General features: G+C 42.2%; 1 protein-coding gene across 1 annotated transcript; it reads left to right on the top strand.

Annotated features, from left to right (window-relative positions):
* Positions 1 to 16372: 16372 nt before the first annotated feature.
* On the top strand, positions 16373 to 19622 carry ino80c (INO80 complex subunit C). Its single transcript, XM_085421819.1, has 5 exons — positions 16373 to 16658; positions 17897 to 18016; positions 18121 to 18232; positions 18688 to 18755; positions 18861 to 19622. Exons 1-5 carry the CDS (start codon positions 16479 to 16481, stop codon positions 18990 to 18992), a joined length of 612 nt encoding a protein of 203 aa, XP_085277945.1. The 5' UTR covers positions 16373 to 16478; the 3' UTR covers positions 18993 to 19622.
* The last annotated feature ends 259 nt before the right edge of the window (positions 19623 to 19881 follow it).

Below are 19881 nucleotides of genomic sequence, written 5' to 3'. Positions count from 1 at the left end.
TGGCCCTCTCCTTCCTACAGCTCCCTTGTGGGAAATATTCATATTTAGGAAGAAAACTAAGTAAATGTCTGTTTCTCATTTGAAATGAATGTCCAACTCAGGAGTCAGAAAGCACTGAGTATTGTAAATCTGCAAGGCATGGACTTTTTTTTTTTAAATTTCAATTAAATTATTATTATTATCATTATTATTTTAACCAAAGAAGGAAGCTTTAAGCAACACACCTGTCAGGAAAGCTACTGTGTTTCCTTCAAAAAACAGCTCTTTTAACTCAATTGATCCTATCTCAACCTGTCACAAGACCAAAACAGAGAAAAGGCAATCAACTTCAGACTGCAAGACAACCCATGCAGGCACAGGGAGAACATGCAAAATCTACATAGTTAGGTTTCAGTCGGTGAGCAAAATTTAAAAGCAAACCCTTTTTGCTGTTTCATCAGTAGGGGAAAAAATACATTCTGAAACTTTGCAATGTTAAAAACCTGCCTTACTTACTGTTATAGCCCTTAGTTCATCAGCACAAGCTCTTTAATCTTTTACTGGGTGGGTTCATTTACATTTAGTAAGCCAAATTCAAGACATTCAAAAGCCTAAAGCAGATGCAGAAAGCCCTTCGTTTTCAACTAAAGCTTTGCAGAAAGTTTGGAATAATAATTGATTTAAGTGACTTTGAACGTGACGTGATTGTTGGTGCCAGAGGAGGTGGTCTGACTGTTTCAGAAACTGCTGATCTACTGGGATTTTGCAACCATCTCTAGGGTTTACAGAGAATGGTGTGTGAAAGAGAAAACATCCAGTGAGTCATTTTCTCCGGGTGAAAATGCCTTTGTTGATGCCAGAGGTCAGACAAGAATGGCGATGATAATGCTGTGGAGGATATTTTCTTGGCACACTTTGGACCCCTTAGCACCAACTGAGCACTTCTTAAACACCATAGCCTGCTGACTGCCTCCATCCCTTTATGACCACAGCGTACCAATCTTCTGATTGCTGCTTCCAGCAGGATAATGAGCCATGTCACAAAGCTCAAACTCTCCCACTGGTTTCCTGAACACTGTGGTGAGTTCACTGTACTCAAATGGGCTCCACAGTCACCAGATCTCAATCCAGGAGAGCACCTTTGGGATGTGATGGAACAGGAAATTAACATCATGGACGTGCAGCCAACAAACCTGCAGCAGCTGTGCGATGCTATCACACAGGAGTGTTTCCAGCTCCTTGTTGAGTCTATGCCACAAAGAATTAAAGTAGCGCTGAAGGCAAAAAGGGTCCAAATAGGTATTAGGAAAATGACCAGTGAGTATATATCCGTAACGTATCTATCCCTAATAATAGAAGCTGCTTCCATCAGGACGTTAGTTAATAGTGTCTTGAGGATGCAGGGAAGTTTAATATCAACTGGGAAATATTGCTGAAAGCAATATATTGTATCAGGCCATTTACTCACATTTTTCATCCTTTCTGTCACAGTTTTAATAAAATATACAGTTTTATATGAATACATAGGAATAAACAACAAATTGGTCATGAACTGATGGGAAGCACTAATAGGTAATTTTAAAAGAGGGCTACCTCAGCTTGTTTTTATAGGCCACTACTTGCACACATACCATCAATCCAGTGAGACCTCAGATCCAGCTAATGGCTTTTCATGTATTGCTATATAGAGAGGATAAAAAGCTGCACAGAAAAAAGAAGGAAAAGCAGAGAAAGGTGAATGGGCGCTTCTTTTCTGGCAAAAGGAAAAGGGAGAAATGGGACACGCTCAGTTACAAGAAGCTATAAATAAGATGTCAACAGTATTGCTCACCATTACCTGCTCCATCAAGAGTGTTTAGATGCCTTGACTGAAAACATAACCTTTTTTGTCACAATTTATTACCAGAACAAGAGAAGCAGTTGGGAGCGCTCACACCATTTCCAGTGCTGGGCAGAGCTAGCTGTCTGCCTCAGTGAGTTCATTTTCTTCAACTCATACCAATTTATTGCTCGCACATTGCCTACAACGGTAAATTCTGTTTCACATTGGCAAAGCAGACACGGGTGTAATTTTGAAAGATACACCGCGGTCAACATATGTTGTGCAAGATATGGTGTTGGTCCACTCTCTCAGGGTTGCACATGCAAATTGGTTTGTGTCAGCACGGGTGCCAAACTCCTGTTGGACTTAATGAAGTCAGCGAGGAGCCGAGTCTCATTTTTATGAGTCATCGCTCTACCTGCACAGACAGAAAACACTCTGCCTCGACTTGATGAGATGTGAATAGCAATACAGCTGCACTTCTAGGTCAGGACATGCACGGTGTATTCAAAAAGCAGCATTGAGCACAGTGAATGATTAAATATGTGATACACACACACACATGCTCAACCTATTTGCATTTTCCCCGGACAAGCTTGCCATCTTGTGTTAGTCATTATGCATTTACAAAAAGTTCCTACAATCTTGTTATTTTTTCTTTTCTATATTTAAATCTCACATGTGCAACCCCCCCCCCCCCCCCAAAAAAAACCCCAAAACAAAACCAAAAACCCAAAAAACAAAACAAAACAAACAGATAAATAGCCTGAATCAGCATGAGATGCAAATAAACCAACAAAAAAACCCCAGCTTAAAGCCTGTGGGATTGGGGGGGGGACGACACTGCTGTTTTAAACTCAAACCTTGGAGTAGGAAAGGAGAATGTCACCTGCTAAAATATCACTGATGCACCTCTTAGAATGACACTAAATGCAATGCAAGCATTTGTTTATGCAATACAAAGTATAACTAAGGGGGAAAGGGGGTGGTTTTGTTTTGTTTTATTCATCTTTCTACTGATACCACAGTCAACATTGGCCAGTTTTGGAGATTCTGCATATGCATTGATTATTGTATCCTAACCCAGCATCATTTCACAAAGTAGAAGATGTTATCTTTTAAGTTAAGTCTTAAGTCATGCATTTTGGTTCTTAGAGTTATTCTCTTATATGATTTCCATTTGTGTATGCCAAATGGTAAAAATCCATTAAAAGTTAGATGTAAACATAAACAAAACCTACCTTTACCTTTACAACAGGTTGCCGGTGATCTTGCGGATCTTATGATGGTTAAAGCAGCCTTTTTTTCAACTGTACATTTTTTTTTTGCTTCAACACGTGCGCTGATTCATATCTAAGTGATAATCAAATATATACAAATGCACATAAGCTAGGAAGGATCCAGGCAGGCGTACAGGCCTGCTTGTGCTCAAACACACACAAACGCTATCCATTCCCATTAGAGACATTGACACACACCCAGCACCAGTCAATGGCCTGCTTACATAGATCAATAAGTTTTGCTTCAGGTTGCGGCTTACATGTTTGCCTCCCATACCACACAGAGCCACTAGAGCAGAGAGCTACCTCACTGGCTTACACAACGTTCCATAAAATTGCTCACAGCATGTGTGCATTTTTCCACCAGAAAATCCCCAATAAAAGCTTTTGTTTTTTCTCGTTTTTTTTTTAGCAACAGGATACTTGAGAGCAACAGAAAACAGCTTTCCTTGTTGAAAAGAAGAGCTCTGTGTGGCACCCAGGTGAGTTTAGGCTGTACGCTTGACAGCTGGTGCCAAATCTTTTACTTTGATGTTGGTGGTTCTGCCCTGCTGCTCCAGACGACTGTTTGACCAAATACAGCAGGTGATGTGTTCATTAGAAGTAGCTTGTGCAGGTCCAGTGCCCCACAGCTACATCTCATAACTTGAGCCATAAAACATTCATATATGTTTGCAATTGAGCTTAAGTAGAGTCTCTAGATATACTTTATTGATGTAGCTGGCAGCAGCAGTGTCTCAGTACTGAAAAATGAATGAGGCATTTGGAAAGACCTTCTGAATCAGCATTTCCCTGGTGAGCCTCGTCCTCCAGTCACAGTGAGGACGGGGAAAGAAAAGTAGCTGAGCAGCAGCAGTCTTCCTCTGTGTGTGTCTAAAATACATACACACAGCTTGAGTTCATCAAGGTCTTCCCAGCAGCTCGGAGGGCACCGAGTTGAATTTGGATGTGGTAGATCTTTGTTGTGTAAGCTGGCTAAATGCTGACAGGTTCTTCCCTGGTGGGCCAGCACAGAATGATGGATTTGCTGGAGGCACTTCCCCCTCAAAGGTGTTTGTGTAAAACACAGTGACTGAATGACAAGAGCACAAGCATGTACTTCCCAAGGCATGGCATAATGCTCTGATCAACAAGTAGATTACTGTAGACCAGTTCAGGCTGCAGACACACACTGAACAGCAACATAATTAAAAGCACCATCAGGTGAAGTGAATAACATTGATGTAGTGTTCCCAATGTCCCAGTGTATTCTCCCTGAATGATAAGCATATAGTGATAAACTAAATTTCATAAGAATTGCTTGAATGAGTTGGGTCAAATTGTGCCCTTGACTGTTCAGTAGAAATTTATTATTATTTTACCATGCTCACTTGGATAGGCACATGTGAGGGGCAATGAAATGTATGGGAAGTAAAGGCGATTACATTTTTGGATTTCTTTAACCGCTGCATAAATATATTTCCTTTCTTGTGGAATTTCAGTGGAATACTGTGACGGGGTTGCAAGCAGTTAGTGCTTCATTTCACAAGGGAGAATGCCTGGAAACCACATTATATGATAAAGAGCAAATGGGCTTAGATTGCTTGGAGATCTAAAGCAGTTGCGGTTGACCTAGCTCTTGTGGACATACCATGACTGAGATGCCTGATAATCTGTACAGACATCAGCCTATATGTTTGTATGTAATTTGTAGAATGAGAGCAGATAGCAGCACAGAACCTTATGACTCAAGATAAGAGGCTGTAAGCTGGTGCAGAAATCTTTGCAGGAAGGAAAAAGTTAACCAAGCAGTACTATGGATTTCTTAGGAAATAAGAGAAAGTCTAGTCCCACAGTTCATGTAATCTTATTGCCAAAAAGAGAAAAGAAAGAAAGAAATACTGTTGTCTTTGGAAATTTGTACGAACATATCTGGAGCTCAAATAGAGAATAAAACATCTGAGTGTGGAAAGATTACGAGTTTGTATAGTGTAATCAAAGCCTCCAAAGTAAAATGAAACAAGGTCACGAAAAACTCACTGTAACCCTTTGCAGCATTATTATTTGAGTCTACTGAGAATCTAAAAAAGAAACTTTCCTTAAATAGGGTGACCGGATACCAACAAACTGAATGTGGGCCACAGACTATTTATGTGGTGCAATATAGGACATGTTACTATTGCTGAGAGCTATTCTGAAAAATCTCCAATCTCTAACTTAAAAAAACCCAAAACAACAAAATTATACAAGTTAAAGGTTTAACAAATGTACTGCATTTTATCTGAATGCAATTTTCCCAACTCTTTCACTAAGAAACCACAGGAAGTATTCAAGAAAGCCTAAAATTTGCATTAAAGGTCTTACGTACACATGTACAAGTATGTACATGTGTCTTTGTGCATTTGTGTATTCCTTGGTTCTAATTCAATAATTCAATAACTATTAGCTGTTATTTCAGCAACTGTTGTGCGATAATAGCCGTTGAGTTTCGGATGCAACTCATAAATGTATTTTTGCAAGTTAGAGCTAATAAAAATGAGGGTCATTGTTTCAATGAGTGCAAAGGGGCACAATGATTAAAGATGCTGTACAGTCCCACGTATACTGGGCACCTGGCCGCCCTTCAGTATGTATTTTCACTCAGTATAACCCCTTTTTATAGGGATTCTTTATGGTTTGCCTCCAGTTGTGTGGTACCTCCTGAACAACACATGGTGGCAGCAATGTTCCACTGACAGGATTTTTTCTGTCACTGCTAAGCCTACTGACAGCTATATTGAAGGTGGTATTGGTTTTAGGAGAGTCAAGTCTAACAATCAAATAATAACGCATTCTGTTTCTTGGCTTCTTTCAGATACAGTGGATATGTTAACTTACATTCAAGAAGAACACTGACAACAGTACTGACATCCCTTTGTGATAATAGTTGTAATGTTTAACATTAAAATGTTCAATATTAATAATTTACTACTGCTCTTTTTAGTACAGGGTTGAAAATAATGAGCAATATTTTAAAATCCTTCAAAGGAATTAAGTTGAATTTAGAGAAGGCCCAAAAAGGGACACATTATCATTTTTCCATCTTATAAAATAGGCTGATTCATACTTATACTTAGCGGAGACTAACAGAGTCTCTACTAATTTGCAGGCATCCATCCATCCATCCATCCATGGTATCTGTTCTCCCAGTACAGAATCACAGGGGTGCTAGAACCTGCAGCTTGACAGGGCAGGGGGATAGGTTGCCAGCCTATGACAGGGCTAACACAGAAAGCACAATATTAAACTGAAATTCTTAATTCAGAGAACCTTACAGTCTCGGTTTTTCCCCCCCCTGTCAGATCCATAGCTTTTTAAAAACTATTACACTTTCTGAGTAAATGAGAAATTTTGTTTCATGATTCCAGAATCCTTTCTACATAATTTCAAAAATACATGTGAACTGAATTATTACAATGCAAAATGATAAAAGAGTTTGATGAGGCTCACAGGTTAAATGGAGTAAATGCTGGAGCTTCATACTGATTGAAGCTTGATATTCTGCCCTCACTGCTACACTGGATACAGTTATGCAGATAGATAAACTCCTCGACAACTGACAGGTGTATCGTCCCTTTTATTGACGCTGCCTTCAATTATCAACAGAGTGAAACTACAAACAGAAGAAATAAGCAATATTCAGCCTATATATTCACACGATAATGCAAATCAGTTGGCTAAACTAGCTAACATTGGAAAGAAAGTAAATCTGAATACAGTACACCTTTAACCATAAAAGTGCATAAATAATAGCCAATATAGTTGCATTAACTCTTGTTCAACTTAAATACTCACAAGCGATGCTTTCTGTAAAACAACGAAGAGGATGGATGCAGATGTTTATCTGAACAACATGCTGAGTCAGTCTTTTCTCAAAGTGTGCTGCATTACTAACTCTACAGCTAATAACAAACAAATCTTGGCATGAAAGAACTGTAGCGACTCTTGCTGGTGGGAAGAAGAACTACACCAGCACACTCCCCGTCTGACATCTATTGGATGTCATCACCATCTTTAAGGATCAATGTCTCTATTAGTATTTCGCAGCAGGAGTACAGTCTCTGTCACTGGTCTTAAGAAGGTTTTAGATATTCCTCCAGAAGTGACCTTTACCTCAATCTTTCTGACATGTCCGTCTTGGCTAGGAAAGGTCTCAACAACCACCCCCATGGGCCAGTGGTTTCTTTTAGCTCGACTGTCCTTTAGAAGAACTAGATCTCCCTTTTGAAGGTTTTGACTCACAGATTGCCATTTTCTTCGCTCTTGGAGTGTCGGCAGGTACTGTGTTTTCCAACGGTGCCAGAAGACATTTGAAAGATGTTGCACTTGTCTCCATTGGCGTCCGAACATATCTTTATTGTCAAAGTGTCCGGGTGGTGTAGGTGGTAATCCAGTTTTCTGCGTAAGGAGGGTAGCAGGCGTAAGAAGAAGGGGGCAATCTGGATCTGATGAGACTGGTAGTAACGGTCGAGAGTTTACAATAGCGGTTACCTCTGCTAGAAGGGTAACGAGAACCTCATGGGTCAACAGGCGAACTGAGTTGACAGTTAGCATAGAGTCCAGTATGCGCTTCACGATGCCGATCATGCGCTCCCAACTTCCTCCCATATGAGAACTATGAGGAGGGTTGAAGATCCATGTGCATTCATTCTTGGATAAAAAGTCTTGAATTTCCTGGTTACCGCAGTGTTTTGAAGTTATTCCGAGCTCCTTGCACGCTCCCAGAAAGTTGGTCCCACAGTCGGACCTCAGCTGCTTTACTGGTCCTCGGATAGAGATGAATCGTCTCAGAGCATTGATAAAACTAGACGACTCCATCGTCTCGATGACCTCAATATGAATGGCCCTGATGCCCAAGCAGGTGAAGATGACGGCCCAGCGTTTGCTGCTAGCAAGGCCTCCTCTTGTTCTCCGAGAGCTTATTGTCCACGGTCCAAAGACGTCAACTCCGACGTAAGTGAACGGGGGGCAGACTGTCACACGATCGATGGGTAAGTCTGACATTTTTTGCGTTTCTGTGTTCCACCTGAGCTTGCGGCAAATTACACAGTGGTGGATGACTGAACTGATGCTCCGTTTCCCACCAACAATCCAGAAGCCAGCGGATCTCATGGCTCCCTCTGTGAAATGGCGCCCCTGGTGCTGCACCTGTTGGTGGTAGTGTCGGATTAGTAAAGTAGTTAAATGGTGGTTACCTGGGATGATAATGGGGTGTGCTTCGTCGCTTTCCATGCTGGCTTGTGAAAGGCGACCACCAACCCTGAGACAGTCTGCATTGTCTTTGAAAGGAGAGAGTTTTCTGAGAAGGCTCTGTTTTGGAATGTCTTTTTGGGCTTGAAGACATGTGAAGATGTCAGGGTAAACCTCGTGTTGAAGACCACTCAGAACAACGCTCTTTGCCTTACTGTAATCTTCTGGACTAAGACTTTTGCAGATATGCCAGCCATGACACCCTTTTGGGGGAGTGCTATTCCTGTAACACCTTGCAATATGAATGAGCCTTGCTATTGCTCTCAACAGTGACCCCCAAGTAGAGAAAGACGCAAATCGTCTCGTTTCGAGGAAAGAAGCCACGACATTGGTTGAAAGTGATGTCACTGTTGGACGGATCTCAGGATCTGATTCAGGATTGACTAGTTCAAAGGTATGTTTAGTCACTTCAGGAGTTGCTCTCAGTAGGTAATCTGGTCCTTTGAGCCATGTGCTTGATGAGAGTGCACTAGCTGGGATTGATCTTGAAGCTATGTCGGCTGGGTTAAGCTCTGTTGGAACGTAGTTCCACTGCTCTGGGTTGGACGATTTTCGAATCCTCTGTACGCGATTGCATACATAGACGTAGAATCGTCTGGATTCATTCTGTATGTATCCAAGTACCACTCTGCTGTCTGTGAAAAATCTTGTAGAATGGAAGGGAACATCAATTTCCTCTGTGATAATGTCAGCAATCTCGACAGCAAGAACAGCTGCACATAGCTCGAGCCTGGGGATTGTTATTTCTTGCTGCGGTGCGAGTTTTGCTTTGCCAAACATGAATCCCAGTTCATTGTTGCCTTCTGAGTCTGTTAGCTTGACATAGGCTACTGCAGCGATAGCTTTTGTAGACGCGTCACAGAATATACAGAGCTCCCTTTTTTCTGCACCATTGAAGGATATAGAGGTGTACATTCTCGGTATTCTGACTTCTTCGAGAAGTTTCAGGGACTCTTTCCATGCACTCCACTCTTGGAGCAACTTTTCTGGGAGTGGATCATCCCATTGACATATGTCTGTGGAAAGTTCTCTAAGGAGAGCTCTGCCTTTGATGCTGACCGGAGCTGCAAACCCGAGAGGGTCAAACAGACTGTTGACAACTGAAAGTACCCCTCTGCGGGTATAGGGCTTCTCAGCAGTGGACGCTTGAAACGTGAATTTGTCTGTTGCAATGTCCCAGCTTATTCCAAGGCTTCTTTGCATAGGTAGAATGTCAGCTCCTAAGTCGAGGTCTTTTAGACCTTTGGCTAGATCGTTTTTGTGGAATGCCTTCATTACGTCCACGTCGTTGGATGCAATCTTGTGTAGCCTCAGATTAGATGAAGCCATAGTGTCTTGAGCGTTTTGCATAACAACAATGGCATCAGTACTTGATTGGAAGGAGGCAAGACAATCATCTACGTAAAAATGTCGTTCCACCAGATGTTGTGTAGTGATGTCTTGCTTGTCTCGGTCCTCTGATGCCCTTCTGAGTCCGTAAGTTGCAACCGCGGGCGACGGGCTGTTGCCAAAGACATGTACAGTCATTCTGTATTCCACGATCGGTTGATCCATGTCATTGTTTTGGTGCCAGAGGAATCTCAAAAAGTTCCGGTGGTCCTCCCTGACCACGAAGCAATGGAACATTTGTTTGATATCGGCTGTGACTGCCACCTTTTCTTCACGGAGTCGCATCAACACACCCAACAAGCTATTGTTGAGGTTGGGCCCAGTAAGAAGAACATCGTTGAGGGATACTCCATTGTGTTGTGCGCTTGAGTCGAAGACAATGCGTATTTGTTCCGGTTTGCGCGGGTGGTACACGCCGAAGAAGGGGAGGTACCAGCACTCTTCTTCTTTAGTGAGTGGTGGCGCTATCTCAGCGTGGCCATTGTCAAACAAAGTTTGCATAAAGTCTGTAAACTGACCTTTTACCTGAGGGCGTTTGTTCAGCATGTGGCGTACTGATGTAAGGCGTTGCATAGCCTGCCGCTTATTGTTCGGCAGCCGTGGCCTGGGTGAACGAAAAGGTAGCGGCGCGACCCAACTGTTAGCACTGTCCTGGTAGACTTCCTTATCCATTATCTGTAAAAAGGCCCTTTCCTCCTGTGAGTAGCCGAGGCTCTCGTCCAAACTTGTTTGTTTGAAAACTGTTTCTCCAATCGAAGAGTGCTTTCTTCGCATTGGGGTGTTGACCTTGTTGTAGCCTTGCGAGTTGAAACTTTCCTTTACCTGAATGGCATTTTTGCATGGAAGGAAGTGACTTGGACGACCATTGTCTAAGATGTTCGTTTTGAAAATGTTAGCACGCACGGGTTTGTGAGCTCCACCCAGGCAAACGTTGCCAATGATCACCCATCCAAGAGCTAGCTTCTGTGCAAATGGCGCATTTGGAGGTCCATTGCGCTGGTCGAGAACTTTGTGTGCTTGAATAACGTCCCTTCCAATGAGCAGCAGGATCTGAGCACTCTGGTCGAGAGCCGGGATTTCGGTTGCGATTTCCTGAAGGTGGGTGTGGTTTCGAGCAGCTTCAGCTGTGGGAATCTCACTGCGATTGTCGGGTAGCATATCACACTCGATAAGTGTCTGGAGCTCAAGACGTGACGTGCAATCTGCCGATTCCACAATGAAGTTAAAAGCTCTCCTCCCTGTCACTTCCTCCAATCCAGCACAGGTTCTCAATTTATATGGAAATGAGTTTCTTGTGATGCCAAATGTGTCAAAAACCGATGATTTTGCGAGTGACCTGTTGCTTTGGTCGTCTAGGATGGCATAGGCCTTAAGTTTCTTTTCAGGTGAGTTCTTTGGGTAAATGAACACAAGGCAGATCTTGGCACATGAGTGACTTTCGAATTCACTTCCACATACTTGTGTGCATGTCGAGATAGCTGTGGGCCGTGCTGCATTGCGCTCCCCGCCGTCAACTGTTACCGGCTCTGCAATAGTAGCTGTCGCAGTAGTCGTTGATGCCAGTCCCGGATGAAGAGCTGTAATGTGTAATTTTGAATCACATTCTGTACAATGTATTTCTGACTTACATGTCTTTGCCTGGTGGTTTGTAGAAGCACAGCATCTGAAGCATATCATGTTTTTCTTGAGATAGGCCTTTCGCTCCTCCAGTGGCATTTCCCTGAATGCTCTGCATTTTTTGAGAGCATGAGGTCTCTTGTGGATAGGACATTCCTTATTTGGGTCCTCAATGTTTGTAGGAGTTGATTTCGGCTCCGTACTGACAACTTCGGTTCTGATGACTGAGATAGGTTCTCTTTTAGCGTGTTTTTCGTAAAGTTTATTCGTCTTTGAAAGGGCAGGAGGAGGCGGCACAGACTGCCTAAAGCTGGGGTCGTTGCGCATTTTTGCTTCTCTACTGATGAAGGCCACAAATGCAGAGAATGGTGGAAATGACACGCAATGGTCCTCTTTGTATTTAGAACCATAGTTCATCCATTTTTCTTGCATAGCATAGGGGAGTTTTTCCACCACTGGATTAATGCCTCTCGCTGTATCGAGGTAGAGTAGACCTGGAATGTAACCTTCACTCTTTGCGGCATCTATTTCTAGGAGCAGGTCCTGTAGTTCTCTCAACAGTTGTGGATCTTTGTATGAGATTTTTGGGAAACGGTCCAATCTGTCGAGCAGTGCGTTCTCTATAGCTTCGGGGGAGCCGTAGCACTCATTTAATCTTTCCCACACCTTAGCAAGTCCTTCAGAGGGATTGTTAATATGCACAGCTCTTAAACGATATGCATATTGCACTGATTCTGTGCCAAGCCATTTAATCAGCAAATCCAGTTCCTCACTGGCCGTTAGGTTTAAGTCACAAATTGCATTCTCAAACGAAGATTTCCATCCCCAGTAATCTCCTGCCTTGTCGCTGAACCTTCGGAGGCCACCGGTGAGTAAGTCGCGTCTTGCAAGAAACCTGGCTATGTCAGAAATGTTTCCTTGTTGCATGCTCACCTTATGTTCAAATCTCGGTGAAGTACCTGGTGACATTTTCTGCATTAATTTCGGAGACTGGGAAACGTTTTCTCCTTTGTCAGTACTCAGAGGTTGAAGGACATATTCCTTTAAGGTGTCCGACCTGGTTGGCTCTTGTTTTGGCGTGAGGAATGTGACATTTGGTGCAGGCATTGAATTATACTGGGTATGGCCAATTGGGCTTGTGCTGTCTTTGATGATGAGCTGGTCTTTCACATAGTTAAAGGTGCGTTCCAAAGTGTCAACCCTTTGAGGTACACTCACGTGTTCTTCTTCAAGATCATTGACTGCTGTTTCAAAAACTATTGCTTCGGCGTGTGCCGCTTCCGCGTCACGTTCTTGTTGGAGGGCTTGTAATGTGGCCTCTAGACGTGTTTCCTCTACTTTAAGCTCTGCTTTCTTAACTTGCATTTCGATTTCCTTTTTAGCGTATTCAGCTCTTTTGCGTGCTGCTTCAGCTTTGGCTCGAGCGTTTAGGGCGGCCATACTGGCAGATGACCTACTTGTACCTTTTGACCCATATGATTTCTCTGAACGGACAGATGATGCTTTATCTTGTCTTGCTTCAGACATGGTTGATGTAGCTGAGTTGACGTAACATCCAAAGGTTGTCTTGTAGAAGGACGCTTTTTCACTATTCTGCCCTCACTGCTACACTGGATACAGTTATGCAGATAGATAAACTCCTCGACAACTGACAGGTGTATCGTCCCTTTTATTGACGCTGCCTTCAATTATCAACAGAGTGAAACTACAAACAGAAGAAATAAGCAATATTCAGCCTATATATTCACACGATAATGCAAATCAGTTGGCTAAACTAGCTAACATTGGAAAGAAAGTAAATCTGAATACAGTACACCTTTAACCATAAAAGTGCATAAATAATAGCCAATATAGTTGCATTAACTCTTGTTCAACTTAAATACTCACAAGCGATGCTTTCTGTAAAACAACGAAGAGGATGGATGCAGATGTTTATCTGAACAACATGCTGAGTCAGTCTTTTCTCAAAGTGTGCTGCATTACTAACTCTACAGCTAATAACAAACAAATCTTGGCATGAAAGAACTGTAGCGACTCTTGCTGGTGGGAAGAAGAACTACACCAGCACACTTGATGTCATCCATTAGGGCAGCTCACTGGTGAAGCAATAAATACTGTAACTACACACAGCAAGGACCTGGTGAGTGGTTTATGAGACTCCAGTTCTCTTGTTGTGTCGTTTTCATGTCCATGTACAGAAGTGTGGCCACACTATATTTCCCCTCGGGATTAGCAGCGTGACCATAAAATCTGTAGGCTTTTAATGTTCTTGGTGGAATCAATCTCTCCTCTCAGCGTCAGCTTCAGTGGCTCTATGATGTTGTCACAGTAAAATCTGCTTGTTTTATTATTCGTTTAAAGTCCTTCTGTGGAATATATGGAAGGTAGGCCACAGCAAGGGGAACACTGTCATTTTTCCATCCTCTAAAAGTCAGTGTTGATTATATGGGAACTTCACATATTTTCAAGTAATACATGTTCTTATTTCAGAGGCCATGCATTTCAGAAAGAGCCTCTGAGTCACCAGTGACCTTATATCCAGTGGTTGTACTTGTAGAATGCAAACATTTTTTGAACACAGGCTTTCAGGGGAACAAACAAATGCAAAATCTTGCACAACTACATTATTAAAGAACAAGGACGCTGCAAAAAGATACAGGACCTGTGGCTGCTCAACTGAATGCAAAGTGGCTCTTACAATGTTTAAAAGGGGAAACATTAGTTAGACAGCTTTGGAGTTAATAAATATATAAAAGAACTATACAAGATCAAAGGAACCCCAACAGCCTTCATCAGGAACTCAATGGGGATGTGGTGAACAACACTAGAGGCCAACTTCAAGCCAATTGATCTACCAAAGACACGTCCCCTCTGCTGTTCTGCATATTCTGTTCTGTTCTGAACCAGCTCAGTGAGATCATTGACACGAGTGGTTAAGGATACAAACTATGGAATGGAGCAACTATCAGGCACCTACATGGACGGCATCAAGCTGTTTGCCAGGAATGAACGACACACTGATTCACTCATCGACACCACTAGGATGTACAGCAGCAACATTGGAATGTCATTGGGGTTTGAGAAGTGCAGTCGGATGGTAACAAAGAGAAGAAAGGTAGTCAGAACTGAGGGGATTGCACTATCAATAGGCAACATTGCAGACATTGAGGTCTGCGAAACTTACAGGCAAATGGGAACCATGAAGAAGCTGCTAGAAAAGCCGGAACCACCAAATACGTGCAGTGGGTCAGGCAAGTTCTGGAATGGAAAGAACAAGATTAAGGCATTAACACCTATGTCCTGCCGATAATCAGGTACCCTTCTGGGATGATAAGCTGGCCAAAGGAGGAGATAGAAGCCAGTGACATCAAGTCAAGGAAGCTTCTGGCCATGGTTTCACCCCAAATCCAGCACCCTGAAATTGTATGATAAGAGAAAGAAAGGGCATAGAGGACTAGTGCGTGTCAGAACCACTATCCAACAAACATCCATGGGTACATCAGGAAGACGGCCACAACAGGCCGTGTGCTTAGTGGATACCTCAATCAGCAGAAACCCAAGAAAGAATAGGAGCAAGGAGAAGAACCATCGTGGAAGGACAAGACCCTGCACGGTATGTACCACGAGCAGATGAAGGAAGTGGCTGACATCCAGAAATCCTACCAGTCGCTAAACACAGCTGGACTGAAAGACAGCACAGAGGCGCTAATCATGGCAGCACAGGAACAAGCCCTAAGTACGATCAGGCAAGACCCAGGCAGGCTGTGTAAAAACGCCCCTGAGACAATCCAGCACATAACAGCAGGGTGCAAGAAATAGCAGGCACGGCATACATGGAACGCCAGAACCAAGTGGCCGGGATAGTATACAAGAACATCTGTGCCGAGTAGACCTGGAAGTCCCGAGGTAAAAATGGGAGACACCCCTTCTCAGTGGAATTACCATCCCCATCCTAAATGACCACAGACCCCTTGTATACAGTCCCACAATGTTTCTGTTTCAATGTTTCTACACATACACCATGTATATAGTTTACTCACATATACATATATATTGCTTCTTCTTCTTTGTATATTGTTTTCTTTACTTTCGCACCTTTGTGGTCCTGTTATCCAAGTTCGCTGTGCCAGAAACTGCACAATGACAATTAAAAAAAGTTTGAAGTCTAAGTTCTAAGTTCTAGCTAAGATAGCTGAGACCGAGGTAAGATCCTGTGGGAGTTCCAGATACAGATGGACAAAATGGTGATGGCGAACAAACCAGATATAGTAGTGGTGGACAAGCAGAAGAAGACAGTCGTAGTGATAAACGTAGCTATGCCACCAGGAATCGCATTGATTTCAAAATCCTTCTGCTCACTTTTAAAATTCTGAATAACCTGGCCCCTAGGTACCTAACTGATCTTCTTGATCTGTACAACCCAAAGAGAGCACTTAGATCCTCCAGCCAACTGCTCCTAATGCGACCAAGTTCTCGTTTAAAAACCAGAGGTGACCGTGCTTTTGCCATTGCTGCCCCTAGACTCTGGAATAATCTCCCAGTTGATATCCGTACATCGGAATCAATTCAATCGTTCACCTGTTCACTTTCGATGCAAATTAGTTTGACTTTCATTCAGCCTGCACTACACCATGTAATGTAATTTTAACTATTTGTTCCTTGTTCTGCCCACATTGCGGTTTTATTGTGAAGGACTTTGATGTACACTAGCCTTTTAAATGTGCTATAGAAATAAATTTTGAGTTGACTTGACGTGAGGAACCTTAGGAAGAAGGAACACCAGGAGATGGAAAAGTACTAAGGGCTCACAGAAGAGCTCAAGAAGATGTGGAGGGTGGAGGTAACATAAATATATATATTTATTTGTATATTATTTATATAATTTTAATAACATATATATGTTATGTTTTTACAATTAGTGGTTAACACAGTATAGTTTATAATCATCAATAAATATTAATGTCAACTATTTAGCGGCTTACGTAGGCGGAAATGAATTGATTCCACATCCGGGTGAAACGCTGTTTACGATCAGGATAGTGGTTGGCTCATGCTAAGTGCCGAGGGAGAAAACAACGTTTATAATTATATATTATAGGTACTTTGCTCCAGAATCACCACCTATGGCAACTCAGATCCCTATAACCGTCAAGACTCCCCCGCCAGCCGCCAGCACCGCCGCTTTCCGTGGGAAGAAACGTCCCGGCAGTCCCGCTGTTTCAGCCACTCAGCAGATCACCGGGAACAGCAGCAAGAAGAAGAAAGGGCAGCCAGTGGTTACTACAGCAACAACCCAGGCACAGGTAAAAGCTAACCGAGGCACAGTAAAACACCTCAGGTGTGTTGCAACGTCTTTTTGTCATTATCAAAAACTCGCACCAAGAGTTAGGTAATAATAAAAAATATGTCCATAAAAAAACAAACAAACCAACAATCAGCACGATCAAACTTCAAAGGCAGAAATGCACCGACTCGGATTGCCAATTTTTAAATTGTGACCTCCGATTTTCCTTCTCAGAACTATAATTGACTGCACATGTAAACTAAAGTCTTCTTTTCTTCTAAATATTATTTTCACAATAAGAGAAGTGATTAAAGTTTATAGTTGCCCCAAACGGCAGCAAGCTACAGGATCTTCTCTCACTCACACAACGAAAAATAAAGTGCTTTGCTGCTGGAAACGGGTACAGATGATTAACAGGAAAATGAGCTGATGCAGACCAAGCTTTACCTGACAGATTTTAGTTTACCAAAGAAAGCGGCTGCAACAGATTTATGTGACAAAACCAGTGTTATGTACTTTTCTTATTTTCCAGCATGTTTACCAGGCAATAGGACATCATCCGTTTTCTCTTTCCTCTCTCATTTTTTTATATTTTGCTCATACTTGATTTGGTCTTTTGCACATACCAAGGCTCTGAGCTTTGACACCTGTTATTAGGTTTGTTGTTATGAGGATTTTCATACTAGTCCCCCTGTGGTTAACTTTGGTGATCTTCATGTCCTCGATCACAGTGAGGAGCTTCCACGCTAACGACATGTCATTGTGTGGCTGAGAGAGTTTGTGTGTGTGTGTCTGTGTGTGCACGCATGGCTCACAACTGGTCATGTGGGAGGTTGATCAGTCATCGAAAAGGGCCTTAACCACTGGAAATCATCCAGTCCTGGGCCCTGGCCAATCAACTAGTGCATTTCTAGTAAATTTGATGTTTAACAACTCTCAGTGAATTAAAGTCTTTTAGACTTTTGGATTTATTCATTTGTTTTAGTTGTGTAAAAATGATTTTGAGACATTCCTGATATAATTTTTTTTTGTCATAGATTATGTTTGTATTTTGTATTTTCTTTTTAAAAAAACAAATTCTCTTTTGCATTGTTACTCCTGCTCAGGTATGATTGTAAACTATTTTTCTTGTTGTAAGCACCTGAGGTTTCAGTCTAAGCTGGGTATAGCCAACTTTTGCCATTTATGCATAACATGTTGAACATGTGAATTAAGTCAAACATGTTTGCTGTATATCTAACTGTTGTGTCTTATCAGATGACAACAGTAGAGACGGTGGCTGAGGTGAAGGCCGTGGGATCGGCGGACAGCGGTCCAACCAGCACCATCACAGAGTCCACTGTAAAGCCTCCACCATTTAAAGACCACACATTCATGGTGGGTGCATATGTCTGCATGAATCTGAGTTCATCCTGTTCCTTTGTTTCTCCTTAAATTTTTATTCTCCTTCTTTTTTCCCTCCGCTTTTCTAATCTTGGCAGCATTCGGGAATTGGCGGAGCAGCAGCAGGCAAAAAGAACCGGACCTGGAAGAACCTCAAACAGATTCTGGCATTGGAGCGTACCTTACCCTGGAAGCTCAATGATCCCAACTGTGAGTTTCTTCTTTTAACTGGAGTCATTTTTGCATTTGTCAGCTATAAACAATTCCAGCTCCATTTCCATTTTATTAAATGGTGGTGAATTAATACCAAAACACATTTTTTTGTATTTAAAATGTGACTAACAAAGCTGACATTTTAAATAAAAAGAGAATGATTTGCCATTTTAAAGCAAAAGCACAAATTACCACTTACCCCCCCCCCCCCCCCCCCCCCCCCCCCCCCCCAAAAAAGGATTTGTTTTGTCCAACAAAGATTTGCTCTGTATTTTGCTCTAGTCATCTGCATCCCACCTGCAGCGACTCTCATCTTTAATGCAGTAGTTTGAGAATTGCTGCATTAGTAATGAGACTGATGAGACTTTAAAAGCCACTTTTCTGTGAAAATAGTGCAGATTACAGTACATTTCAAATTTGTAGTTCATCTTATGACCCTTTTGTGTTTGTAGACTACAACATTGATGCTCCGCCATCCCTAAAACCAGCCAAGAAATACTCAGACATCTCTGGACTCCCTGTGAGTAACCGTTCTGCTAAAAAAAATGTTTTAAGTTGGACAGTATTACTTTAGCCAAGTCTTGTACAAAGAACACACTGAGTAATCTCTCTTGTCTTTCCTCAGGCAAACTACACAGACCCACAGACAAAGCTGCGCTTCACATCTTCTGAGGAGTTCTCCTACATCCGTCTCCTGCCCACTGATGTTGTTACAGGCTATCTCGCTCTTCGAAAGGCAACGTGCATTGTGCCCTGACAGTCGAGCAAGGCTTCAAAGCTAAAACAGGTTCAAACCTGAACTCACCTCATGTCAGCGTAGGAAGCTGTCAGGCCAGCGAGGAGAGCAGGTAGTCTAGACAGTTGCTGGAGATCAAAAGCTGACTGTAGCTAACCGTTTGCACCGTTGTTAGTAGCAGGGTGAGCTACATCTTAATTGTTACTATGTGACAAAATCAATTAAACAAAATTGATTTTCCTTTCATCTAGAAAGATTGTGTTGGGCAATTGCTTATTCTTTTTATGAGGCATGTTTCTGTCAGTAGCTGGATGTTACATTGTAAATATGCCAGTGGGAAAAGTTCATTCAGAAGTCAGCAACAGGATGTGCTTCTGCTTATTCGTTAAAAAAAAATCTCCTCAAATGTAAATGTTATGTTCCCATTACGTCTCCCTTCTTCCTCCTTCCTCCCTGCTGTAGTAACTGTTTACACGCAAGTTTCTGTGTTCCACTTTGTTATAATGATCTGTGCTTTCATTGGTGGAAATGAAGAGTAGAAGAGCAATGTTTAACCTGTTTTTTTCCCCCCATCTTTTTCATTGACTCAGTTACTTTTCATAATGTGCCTATTAAAACTAGCTTGAATGTGGTACTAAAGTTTGAGTCTCTTTTCCACCCGCGCTCTCGTAAATGAAATGTGTGTAAATTTACATCTTCATTTACATCTTGGATAGTCACACAGTCAAAGAGAGATGAAGCCAAAAAGGTGTAATCAATATTTTTATAAGCAGCAAATCATCAGATGGACTTAATTTCACGCATCATTTACAAAAATATAGCGTTGGTTCCACAAGCAGCATTTTACGTACAATTTACCCCTCTACCTGAGTTAGAAATCGCACTTGGCAGGCAGCCACAATCATTTTCA

This window comes from Rhamphochromis longiceps, linkage group LG11, assembly GCF_057381845.1.
Source record: "Rhamphochromis longiceps isolate RC_006_pf linkage group LG11, R_longiceps_female_GT1.1, whole genome shotgun sequence".
NCBI lineage: Eukaryota > Metazoa > Chordata > Actinopteri > Cichliformes > Cichlidae > Rhamphochromis > Rhamphochromis longiceps.
Note: the sequence above shows the minus strand (reverse complement) of the source record. Positions and strands in the feature narration are given on the sequence as shown.

Excerpts from the sequence above, each read along its gene's own strand:
- ino80c (XM_085421819.1), top strand. The coding sequence starts at position 16,479 with ATGGCAACTCAGATCCCTATAACCGTCAAGACTCCCCCGCCAGCCGCC. Across the intron at positions 16,659-17,896 it reads CAGCAACAACCCAGGCACAG|ATGACAACAGTAGAGACGGT; the intron begins GTAAAAGCTAAC and ends GTGTCTTATCAG. Across the intron at positions 18,756-18,860 it reads CAGACATCTCTGGACTCCCT|GCAAACTACACAGACCCACA; the intron begins GTGAGTAACCGT and ends GTCTTTCCTCAG.